The 13267-nt window shown below is 36.5% G+C and overlaps 1 protein-coding gene across 1 annotated transcript in view; it reads right to left on the bottom strand.

The window, feature by feature from the left end:
* Elk (Eag-like K[+] channel) overlaps positions 1-13267 on the bottom strand; it is a 410371-nt gene that overhangs the window by 176340 nt on the left and 220764 nt on the right. Inside the window, exon 4 of the mRNA XM_067777239.1 lies at positions 6947-7066. Within this exon, the coding sequence (XP_067633340.1) occupies positions 6947-7022 (76 nt within the window). The 5' untranslated portion in view covers positions 7023-7066. The remainder of the gene's footprint in view (positions 1-6946; positions 7067-13267) is intronic.

The following is a 13267-nucleotide window of genomic DNA, read 5'->3' as shown; positions in this document are numbered from 1 at the left end:
TACAAGTCACTTATCGTACCCGTCCTGCTATATGGGGCAGAAACATGGACCATGACAACAGCAGATGAAGGGGCTTTGGTAGCGTTCGAGAGAAAATTTCTTCGAAAGATTTATGGACCTCTACGCGTTGGCGATGGCGAGTACTGAAGAAGATTTAATGATGAGCTGTACGAGCTATACGCATACATCAACATAGTCCAGCGAATTGAAACGCAGCGGCTGCGCTGGCTAGGCCATGTTATGCGAATGAAAGATGATGCGCCGGCCAAGAAAGTGTTTCTATCGGAACCCGCCTATGGAAGCAGAGGTAGAGGGTGGCCCCCACTCCGTTGGAAGGACCAGGTGGAAAACGATTTAAACTCCCTTGATGTGACCAATTCGCGCCGGTTGGCGAAGCGAAGGAACGACTGGCACGCCTTGTTGTACGGCCATAACCGTTTAGACGTTTAAGCGCCAATTAAGTAAGTAAGTAAGAAATATTAATATCAAGTCCAATTTTTAGTGAAACCTTATTTTGAAAACATTTGAAATTACTTTGTAGAATGGCATCCCACATAAATCAGGGACATTTAAAAACCATCGTTACTCGGTTTGTACTAAATTTGGCTAAGGTTTTATAGGCGCTGAAATAAAAATGCATTCTTGTCTCTTTTTTGCCCCGCTACCCATGTACGAAGGGTATCTATATATCTTTAAACGGATAAGGGTTGTTTTTCTAGTTCTCATCAAAGTCTTCCAGAGGAAACGTGCAAAGATGGTTGGACCAGAGAGATAAGGGTGTTAAAGGCATTAGTTTCACGTTGCAATTGAAAAGATGGTTGAAGTCATGTGGGCAAACATTACAAGCGGGACATTCATTGTGTATATCGGGGTTGATTTTAGATATGTAAGAGTTTAAACTTTTTTTTTTAGAGTGACACTCATCTCCTTGCCGAGGTTGCTTCTCTCAACGGCGAGTCTAAAATATTTGTCTTTCTGAACGGGAAATCCCTGGCATAGTAGACCGATGGCTTTTTATGGATGTTTTTGGGGGCTTTGTCAACAAGCTCTTGTCTTTCAAACTTCTGAATCCTTGAGTGTAAAATTTTTTCATAGCTCTTATGATAAAGACCTCTCAAGTTGCTGGGAGGCGGGTCTTTTTCAATCAGATGACTATTGAACATTGTTTAGGCTGATGAGATATAGCTCTTTTGAAAAGTTTCCCAATACCTTGATGAAATCTACAAAAATTCAAAGTCATTATAGAACTACAAAAATAAGTAAGTTTGATCATATTCATAGAGCGTAATAGTCATTGTTTGAGAAGAACTTCTTCGGCTTCTTGTCGGTAACAACCGATGCAAATAAGTTAATTTTTTTTTACTTTCGGCTTATTATCGATAGGAATTATTATCGGCAAGCTACTGGTTTTTTATTGACTTGTTATCGCCGAGTCATTGGCCTCAAATTGTTTTCTTATCGACGCACAGACAGACTGATCATCCTAACAAATCGATAACACGCCGAGAAAAAATAGATAACTTTGTGATAACAAGTCGATCGCGGTGGTGTCGTGGTGGCGTGCTTCGCCTACCACACCCAAGGTCTGGGTTTTCGCCCCGCGCAAAGCAACATCAAAAATTTGGAAATAAATATGTTTAATTTGAAAAACTTTTTCTCAGTCGGGGTCGCCCGCAGCACTGATTTGGCAAAGCACTCCGAGTGTATTTCTTCCACGAAAAGCTTCTCAGTGAAAACTTATCTGCCTAACAGATGCCGTTTGAAGTCAGCGTAAAACATGAAAACATGTAGGTCCTGTCCCTCCAACTTGTGGGAAAACTAAAAGTAGCACGACACAAATTGAAGAAAAGCTCAGCTTACATTTTTTTGGAGACTATCGCGCCTTTCATTTATTTATTTCATGGCAGGTATACCCGTGATGCTTGCCAAACTACTTTCGAGGGACGACTTCGATTAGAAAATATTTTCTTAAGCATTTTTGATATTTCTTTGTATATGAGACAAAACTCCTTTTCCCAAGACTTGAACACAATACAAATCGATCTTTTTCTCTCCTTCATGCAGCAATAAAGTAACTCTTTGAAGGGTCCGGAAAATATCACCATTAAGGAACAAGCTCGACCATCTCGGGAACGAATTGATATTGTCTTGGAAATTGGAAGCGCCAGAGCCACGCCTACATGATAAATAGGATTCGACATAGGTAGGTTAGATCGACGATTATCTCATTTTCGGAGAAATGTGCATACCTCACTATCAAAGGTTTCCATGTAATTACTTATGAAATTCATTACAGTAGTTTTCCATTGCATTGCGTAAGTAGCACGTGAGCCGGGCGCATATTTAAAGTTGTTTGCTGTCCTTAAGTCGCTCACAGTACAAACACTCACCTGTAACAATTTGCTGCAACTACAACAGTTAAGTCGTAAACACTTAAAAAGCACTTTAAATGTCGGTGACTGGATTAGCTGTGGCTTATTGATAAGAAGACTTTTAAAGTATAATACGTATGCACGCATGCACATATGTTGATAAATTTAAATATATATGTAGGTGAATACAAGCATGTCAAGATTTATTGCTCTGGTATATGTCAAAGTACCTTACAAAAAAATTACGTGCATTGCACACAGGGTATATTAACTTTGATTGCATAACGGTTGGTTGTACAGGTATAAAGGAATCGAGATAGATATAGACTTCCATATATCGAAATCATCATGATCGAAAAAAAATTTGATTGAGCCATGTCCGCCCGTCCGTCCGTCCGTCTGTCCGTTAACACGATAACTTGAGTAAATATTCATATATCTTCACCAAATTGGTACACGAGCTTATCTGGACCAAGAATAGATTGGTATTGAAAATGAGCGAATTTGGATGATAACCACGCCCACTTTTTATATATGTAACATTTGGGAAACCATAACCATGTGGACTGATATTGAGACTCTTGATAAAAATTTTTAAACATTTTTTAAAAGGGGCGTGGCATCGCCCACTTGTGATAACTTTTATATAAAAGATTTTTAAAAGGGTCGTGGACGAATAAAATAAGCTATATCTATGCAAAAAAGAGTTTTATATTAATGGTATTTCATTTCCCAAGTGGATTTATAACAATAAATAGGAAAAACTTTCGAGACCTCGCGAGACTCTCGTACCTCGAATAATCGAAAATCTCGCGAGCTTAACGACATTCAATTATATCGCTGGATTGGTTGTATTCTATGCATTCCGTTTTTTTTTTTTTTTTGTGTTTTATGGAAACTCACGCTTGTGGTTAAAAAGAAATCGAAAGCTCTGTATAGAACTGCCAATGCAGCAATTGAATTGAAGTTTGAGACTCGAGAAAGTCGCGAGAAGCCGCGATTAGCGGGAAATTTCTTCTATAATTATGGGACATTTCTTCTTGAACAAATTCGATAAATCGTAAGCTCTATGTAAGAGGGCGGTTGTAAATTTTTACGCAAAAAAACAAATAAGTTTACATATTTGAAAATTAAATGACATGAAGTTCACATTGTACCAACCAATTTAATATATTTCAATCCCTCTGAAGAGAAAGATGTTGTCCGAGTGACGTGTATGTCTTGATGTCAGAATACATCCAGATATAACGTATTCTGTAATAGAGGGAGGAAACAGAACTCTTGTCATTCTGACGGAAAAACACTATAACTTAAGAAAAGGTTTCATAAGCGAAGAAATTTGCATTCTCTTGAAACCCCTCTACGCCATGTTTAGATTTTAGAAAACCATTAAACCATTGCGAGTAGCAAATAATTCCCTTTATGTTTTTACAAATTACTTCAATGAAAAAAAAATGTATCTCACAAGGACAAAGATCGAATATTTCATTAACAAATTCGCTGTAACACGTCTAAGATGAAACTGAAAAAATGATAATGAAGGCTGTTCCGTGACACATACGGCAGGTTAAAGTCACCCAACCCTAGCTTAGATTTCAATGGCTTCATTATCGAATAGGCACTTTTTTCCAGTAAAATACGCTGCATATATACGGATGGATCTGATGACGGAGGAATGAAGCGCATAGCTAAGTAAATATATCCTGTGCATTGCGTTTACCACACAGTGCCGAAATCGATAGGCCCAGATGGAATGCATATGCCGATGCTAAAATACCTTGGTTATAAGGACATCAGCTACCTAACGCATGTTTTCTATTTGTCAATTAAGCCTTTGGCATTTCAGAATAATAAATAATGGCAAGAACAACCCCTATACCCAAGCCCGGAAACTCAGGTGATTCGTATATATCATTGCCATTCATTTACAGACCAATGTTCTGCCAGCCATCAGCGTGGCTTCCGTAAAATGCATGTAACAACCACTGCCTTAAAGGACATTAACACCCTAATATATATCGGACTAAACCAAACAAAACTCCATCATGGGACAGCGCTTGTGGCTCTTTACCTGTTAAAAGCTTTTTATCACCGTACACTACTCCAAGAGGAAAAAGGAAACATCTTCGTAAGCACTAGGATGAGATGCAACACCTTCAACGGGTTGATCCAAATTAACACGTGGAGATCCTTATCCTAATCCACACTAAGTCGGGAAGAAGCATCGCGAAGTCGCGCCAGGAGAACGCTGTTATCAATATACTCTTGCCTAAACTAACTAGTATGTTAATTGGTATAATATTGATGTATATAATAATTAGTATGCCATTTGGTATAATTCTGGCGAGAGGTTTACTACTGACTAGTATGTCACCTTGTACAATTCTTGTGCATATAATGACAAGTTTGTCAACAGGTATGATGCTGATGTAGAGACCGGCAATTGATATTTCGTAGGATATCGCCGTGTTAAAAATATCACTTGCTAATATGGAAAAAGACAGAACTCGAACTAGTTGGGATTTTAGGCAAAAAACACCATTTTCAGTTGCAAATGAGAAAGCGTCAGATATAAATGCGAAAGCGTCATATGCAAATGAGATTAGTCAATTATAAATGCGAAATGGTCACAAGTAAATGAAAACGCGTCATTTGAAAATTCGAAAGCGTCAGATGTAATCTCGAAAGCGTCAGTTGTAAATGAGAATAGTCAATGTTAAATGGCGGCCACCGTGGTGTGATGGTAGCGTGCTCCGCCTATCACACCGTATGCCCTGGGTTCAACTCCCGGACAAAGCAACATCAAAATTTTAGAAATAAGATTTTTCAATTAGAAGAAAATTTTTCTAAGCGGGGTCGCCCCTCGGCAGTGTCTGGCAAGCGCTCCGATTGTATTTCTGCCATGAAAAGCTCTCAGTGAAAACTCATCTGCCTTGCAGATGCCGTTCGGAGTCAGCATAAAACATGTAGGTCCCGTCCGGCCAATTTGTAGGGAAAAATCAAGAGGAGCACGACGCAAATTGGAAGAGAAGCTCGGCCTTAGATCTCTTCGGAGGTTATCGCGCCTTACATTTATTTTTTATTTATTTTCAATGTTAAATGCGAGTACGTCATATGGAAATGAGAATAGTCACTTGAAAATGAGAAAGCATAAAACGAAAATGCAAGAGCTTCGTTTGTACTTGAGAATACATAGTCAATTTTGCAATTTCAAAAGATACTTTCTTATTTATAATTGACTTTCGAAATTACGTCTGACGCTTTCGCATTTACAATTGACTATTCTCCTTTCCAAATGAAGCTTTCGCATTGGCAATTCACTATTCTCATTTACAACTCACTATTCTCTATTACAAATGACGTTTTCCATTCATTCAATTTCAATTCAATTACCGTTTTCTCATGTTCAAGTGCCTACTCTCATATCGTAGTGATGCTTTACAATGGACTATTCTCAATTCCATATAACGGTTTACATTTGAGGCTTTCTAATTTACGATTGACTTATCTCATTTACAGTTTACAAATCTTATTTTTAAATAATGTTTTCTCATTTTAAAGTAACTATTCTCATTTCCAAATTACGCTTTCTCATTTACATCAGGAATGGTGACTGCAGGGTATTTACACGATTTTTGTTTGAACAGCATATCTATATATATAAGAAGAAGTGTACATTTTTATTGTCACTCCATAACTCGAGAACGGATAGAAAGATTGCCATGAAATTTTTAGGAAAGATACAGGAAGGAGAGATGATGGTTAGTTGATTTTGAAATCCCAAATCGGTTTAGCCATTCTTGAGTTATGATTTTTTTTTAGGCCAAAACGTGGACCGGAGCACCCCTAGAATGTGTTTGTAGAATGTGGATATCAAATGAGCGCGGGTGATGAGTGCTTTAGCAGAGGGTAATTTTCATACCCCTGGGTGACTAGGGTCTCGAGGTATAGGCCAAAACGTGGGCCAGTGAATGCCTAGATAGTGCTTATACAATATGGATATCAAATGAAAGCTATTGATGAATGCTTTAGTACAGAGTAATATAATATCAGAGACGTACTGGGACTGGGATTAGGACTAGGACTGGGACTGAGAATCGGAATGGGATTGGGACTGGGACTGGAATAAAATACATACCATCTTCTGGGACAGGCAATAAGGGATGCAGAAGAATGAGAAGAAATTGAGAGAAGAGAAAAGAGATAAGAAGAAGGAGATTGAGAAAGAGATAGAATGAGACGAAGATGGAGATAGATGAAGCGAAAAATACGGAGGGAGGAGTGAATAAAAGGACTAGGAAAAAGTGAAGAAGGGGGAGGGCAGAGTCAGACGGAAAAAGCTTATTAAAATGTATGCATATTGGCCAAATTTAGGGCAGGACAGCGTCTGCCTGGTAATGCATATTGTAATGTAATGCATATTGGACATAAATTGACGAAAGTTTCCAGAACTTTGAAAATTGGGTAGTGCGTTGTCATTCTAGTAGATATAAAACATATAAGCACATAGAATGTAATTATGTACTTGCATAGTACAAATCATAATAATAGAATTAATTTCTTATTACACTTACGTGTGCCATCAAAGCGGGTTGCGATTGTATCCAGAAAAGTATTTTGGGGCGCAAGCAGCCCCTTTCGGGCTGGCATCTGATTATAAGGTCTTTTATATAACTTCTTTGCACGATGAAAATCTGCAATTAAAGAAACGTTTAATAGATAGCAATAAATTATTTAAGTCCAAATGAATATTATCTCTTTATATATTAATCATTGTTATTTAATGGTAAACTTTGTTTATCTAAAACATTGAATAAGTGAGTACAAAGTAGGGATGTGCTTGTGACCGATTTTAAGTCACGTTCATGCACGCTAACAGCGACGTGTTTACTGTCACTCATTTAAGCACTTTCTGTGCTAAGAACTAGCATACATATAGATAGATTTTTGTTTATGGTAGTACCTAACTCTTAGTTGGTATTTAAGTAGCTAGATAGCATGTAAATTTATACCTTCTAATACCTGTACTTATATAATACAGTACTTTATCAAGAAGTGTCTTGAATTTCAAAGCAGTACTGGAAACACTTTGCTCATCCCAGACCACACATCTCTACTAGGTTCCCGGTCATAATAAAATAAAATATAATGAAAAGGTCGCTCAGTTGGCAAAGAAAGGTGCATCACACGCTGAATCAACGTTGAACGTCCTAATGCGTTTGGTAGAAATCGAAAGAAGACAGGAGTTGCATATGATCCATCGCGGGGCTGGTAAATTTCTATGATAATGAGCGAATCCTCACAAAGTGTCTCATACCTTTGTAGAGAGAAGATTTAAGTCATACGATGGGCATACTAACTGGACTCTGTTAATAAGGGCTGATCTAGGAAGTGCGAGCTGCACTAAGAAACGGTTGAGCACGTTCCGTGTTTGTGTCCGGCGCTCGCCAGGTCAAGGCTGCAGCTATTAGGGGCGGCAGATTTGACAGATCTGAAAACAGCAATTAAGCAAAATTGCTTCTAATTCTAAGCTAGCTCTAAGAAAACTTCTCCGTCTCCAAAAGGACGGAATTATTCTATATCACAAGTGCTGGCACCTGATTGGGGTTCTTCGTTTGGTCTTCAAACAAATTGTGGTAACACCATGGACACATTCAGTCTATGTTAGACCTTTATTGATGCGCCAGTTACCCAACATGACAGCGGTACATATGAAAAATTTTTTGAAATTCTAAACCTAGAACCATCTTATACAAAACACAAAACATGAGAGCGTGAAACCAAGTACTAGTGAAATGCAATGTGTAAAGATAGAAGTGTCGGTATAGAAAACTAATGTTTTTTAAATTAACCACATGTCGATTAGTGGTAGAAATTGAACCACCAACCGAAGTACTTTCATCACAAATCAAAGTCTGCAACACAACAAAATGACACAATTCCTTTCTTCGGTTTAACCCTAGTTCTGCCGACGATTTTTATACTCAGCCGAGCAGAGTTCGCAGAGTATATTAACTTTGTTCGCATAACAGTAATCCGTAACGGCATAAACTAATCGAGATAGATATAGACTTCTATATATAAAAATGATCTGGGTGAAAAAAGAAATTCATTTAGCCATGTCTGTCCGCCTGTAAACACGATAACTTGAGTAAATTTTGAAGTATCTTGATGAAATTTGTTATGCAGGTTCCCGGGCGCTCATCTCAGATCGCTGTTTAAAATGAACGAAGTCGGACTACAACCACGCCCACTTTTTCGATATCGAAAATTTCGAAAAACCGAAAAAGTGCGATAATTCATTAACAAAGACGGATAAAGCGATGAAACTTGGTAGGTGCGTTGACCTTATGACGCAAAATAGAAAATTAGAAACATTCTGGACAATGGGTGTGGCACCGCCCACTTTTAAAAGAAGGTCATTTAAAAGTTTTGCAAGCTGTAAATGGTCGTTGAAGATATCATGATGAAATTTGGTAGGCACGTTACCCCTATGACTGTATGTTTGCTAAATAGAAATTTGAGAAATCGGATGACCAACACGCCCACTTTAAAAAAAAAATTTTTTTTAGTCAAATTTTGACAAAAAATTTAATATCTTTAGAGTATAAAAGTAAATTATGTCAACATTCGACTCCAGTAATGATATGGTGCAACAAAATACAAAGATAAAAGAAAATTTCAAAATTGGCGTAACTCCGCCCTTTTTCATTTAATTCGTCTAGAATACTTTTAATGCCATAAGTCGAACAAAAATTTATCAATCCTTGTGAAATTTGGTAGGGACATAGATTCTATGAAGATAACTGTTTTCTGTGAAATAGATTGAAATCACGCCCAGTTTTTATACACAGTGGACCATCTGTCCTTCCGCTTGGCCGTTAACACGATAACTTGCGCAAAAAACGATATATCTTAACTAAACTTAGTTCACGTACTTATCTGAAGTCATTTTATCTTGGTATAAAATATGGCCGAAATCAGACTATGACCACGCCCACTTTTCCGATATTGAAAATTACGAAAAATGAAAAAAATGCCATAATTCTGTACCAAATATGAAAAAAGAGATGAAACATGGTAATTGGATTGGTTTTTTGACGCAATATATAACTTTAGAAAAAACTTTGTAAAATGGGTGTGACACCTACCATATTAAGTAGAAGAAAATGAAAAAGTTTTGAAGGGCGAAATCAAAAGCCCTTGGAATCTTGGAAGGAATACTGTTCATGGTATTACATATATAAATAAATTAGATCTTATATATAAATAGACAAGATGAAAAAATGTGGAACCGTTTTCTGCTAAACTATAATTCTAAGGTATACAAATTATATGTGTGTTGATAGGAAATTTTGAGCTGCACTCTTATCCATAAATAAAAGAAATTTGAAAAATCATTTTAATATAAAAAATTTAACATAAAAGTCACACCACTACACATGTACTTATTCATACTATAGACATGTGTGTGTACTTGCTTTTTGTGTACTATGCTGAATCTTTAGCATGGCCGAGGAGTTGCTTTGTACACAATAAAAATTTAACAAAAATGCATCGCTGATCATGCATCAAGTCTATTTCTTTTCTTTCCTTTGCTTTCCTTTCTTTTCATTTCCTTTCCTTTCCTTTCATTTCCTTTCATTTCATTTCCTTTCCTTTCATTTCATTTCCTTTCCTTTACTTTCCTTTCCTTACCTTTTCTTTATTTTCCTTTCCTCTCTTTTTATTTCCTTTCTTTTACTTTCATTTCTCATCCATTCATATTCCTTCCTTTCCTTTCCTTCTTTTCCTCTCCTGTCCTTTCCTTTCCTTTCCTTTCCTTTCCATTCCTCTAATTTTCTTTTCTTTCGTTTCTTTTATTTTCATTTCCCTTCCATTGATTTTCCTTCCCTTCCTTTCCTTTTTTTCCTTTCATTACCTTTCCTTTTCCTACCTTTTGTTTACGAGAAGTATATTGATTAAATCATACCCTTCCTGCAGGGCATTATAAAATTTACCTATTTTGAGCTTACTTATTCATTATAATACCCATCGAATGTTTCTATTTCTTTTATTTTCATTTCCCTTCTATTGATTTTCCTTCCTTTCTTTTCCTTTCCTTTCCTTTCCTTTCCTTTACTTTCCTTTCCTTTCCTCTCCTGTGGTTGAATTTCAACCACTGGGCGAACTCTAGTACTTTTAGTTTGATACCCATATCGTTCAAACACATTCTAGAGTCACCCCTGTCCTCTCTTATTGCGATATCTATATAATATATATATAAATAAGGCCCACTACGTTTTAAATAATCATTAACACCCTTCATTTGATACACATGTCATACAAACACATTCCAGGGTTACCCTAGGTTCATTTTGCTAAAAGGAGATTTTCCCTTATTTTGTCTCCAAAGCTCTCAGTATGTATGTAATGTTCGGTTACACCCGAACTTAGCTTTCCTTACTTGTTATACCTAAGATTACTTTCTTACCCCAAATTTTTTTCCTCTCCCTCAGCCAAACCCTCTCTCTATTATTTTTCTCTTCCCTTTTCCTCTCTCCCCTATCCGATTCCCACTCCTATCTTTTATTTTAAATGTTTCCTTTATCTGCTAAGGCTCTTCGTATGACTCCCTTTTCTATCTCGCTCTTTTCTTAACCACGCCCCTTGTTAAGACCCTCACTAACACATCCAATTTTTTACCCGAACACCATACGACCCTGGTCCATATCTTGGTCTTCGTCTAAGAAATGGATTAACATATAGAACTGAAATCCACTTAAAAACCATCTACAATCTTGAGTTATAAAGTTACTAACTGGCTTTCATTAGTTATAATATATAATATAAAGAAATTTCTCCACCCTTGGTCCTCTTCCTAGCTAGAAAAGGTCACAAATATTAAGCTTGTCGAAAAGGAATCGGTGTACCAAAGTGTGAACTGATTGCCTCATATACAAGACTGTTTCGAATAGGCCTGTCTCTGGTCCAATTTCTAGAGAGAAATGTTTCCCAAATAATAAGCTAGTCAAACAAATCGGACCATAAATTATTTTTTTTTGTATGCGTTGGTCCGTGTTCTCTTTCTGGGAAAATAAGAAAGAACTTAAAACTCACACAAAATTTCATCAAAATCGGTCCACTCCTTTAAGAGGAGTTCAGTCGCAGACACACGTACAGAAGTCCACTTCCCGGAATGAAAAGTTTCTCAAATATTATCTTTGTCATAGAAGTACACATGTGCCAAATTTCAAGAGAATCGCACCATCAATTAGATTTTTTGGAATAAGTCGATACCTGGTCGACTATAAGGAAAAAAAAAAATTCTCAAATAATAAGTAAGTCACGAAAGCTGCCTCTTACCGAATTTCAAGCGAATCGCACCGTACACTATTTAATTTAAAATAGGTCGGCCCTTTGTCCACTGCCTGCTATTTTATTGAAAAACTATGCCTATTTCCGTTCTTAGAAAAAAATATATATTCGCGTTATTCGATGATGTGGTTAAGGCGTGATGTTCCAAACCTGTACAGACTTTCGCATTTATATATAGAGATGTACTGTAAAGAGTACTAGAAAATGTATAAGTGTAGGCGTAGTGTATATATTGGTATGCTGTACGGTGTATCAAAAAATTAGAGCGTAAGTATAGTCACTACGCTGTAGCGTAATGTGGCAGCAAACAACGTAGTGGAATTAATATTACCGAAATCACAAAGCAACTCAAGGCATATACACAATTTTTATGCATGCAAGTGCAGTTGCAATAGGTTTTGGAGAACAAGGCGACATTTGTTCGATAACAAACTCAAAAACTTTTCGTTAATTGATACCCTGTTGATAGACCCCGAAAGCTAAATCGATAAGATTTATTATCGATTTCAAATTTATAGGACTGTGTAAATTAATTTCTAAAAAATATTTTTTAATTAGAAACAATTTTTTTACCTGGAACTCCTCATGGTTTGCTAAATACTTCGAGTGTATTAATGCAATACAAAATCTTTTTAGTGAAAAGCAGCAGCTCAGAGGCGGCATACAACATGTAGATCCCTTCCAGCCAATTTATAGGAAAAACCAAAGAGGAGCACAACAAAAAACTCGACCTAAATCTGCTCGGATGTGAAATGCAACACTTATTTTTCTATTTATACAAAAATGGATATCTGTGTGCATTTCTGTGCTATTTCTCGATTTCGTTAATTTTGTTAATTCTGTTTCCTTCGTTATGCTTCAAGATGGTTACGACAAAAAAAAAATTTGGAAAATTGGGCGGAACCACACCCAATGCAACATAAGTTTCATTTTGTCGAAAATCCCAGCTGGCTAAGGTCAAACTAATGATATTTAATCTGCGTCGAATTTTGTAAGAGTGGGCTATGCTATGCCCCCATTACGAAATATTTAAATTCGCTTTTTCTGCGATATCATTTGAGGCAGATATTCAATATTTGATAGAGGAATAGGGCCTGGGAGTGGTATTGAAAATGGAAGTGGTAATTGGAATGGGAGTGGGATTTTTAGTAGGAGTGTGTGTGGGAGGGACTACAATATAGTAAAGGATAAGAACAAATATATAAGATAAATTAGAGTAGAATGGGATAAAGTGTGACAAGAGGAAATAGGGCTCGCTTTTTAAATGTAGATACAAAAAATTTTGGGCAGGACTAAGTCGGTCAGGCACGTTAGTAATTTTTCACGTTTTATTTTCAAGGATATACACAAGTTTTAAGGTATGCTAATAATTTATTAGGACAATAAAGCTAATATTTCTATGATAAATTGACTTGTTAAACTTTATTTTATTGCTAACAAACTATTCATTTTAATATAATTTCCCTAAAAAATTTAATTAGCATATTTAGAACATTCGAAAAGTAGTAATAGTAGTATTAGTATGAAATTTGCTATCA

Source organism: Eurosta solidaginis, chromosome 3 (genome assembly GCF_040869045.1).
Source record: "Eurosta solidaginis isolate ZX-2024a chromosome 3, ASM4086904v1, whole genome shotgun sequence".
NCBI classification, from domain to species: domain Eukaryota; kingdom Metazoa; phylum Arthropoda; class Insecta; order Diptera; family Tephritidae; genus Eurosta; species Eurosta solidaginis.
This window is presented reverse-complemented; position numbering and strand designations above follow the sequence as displayed.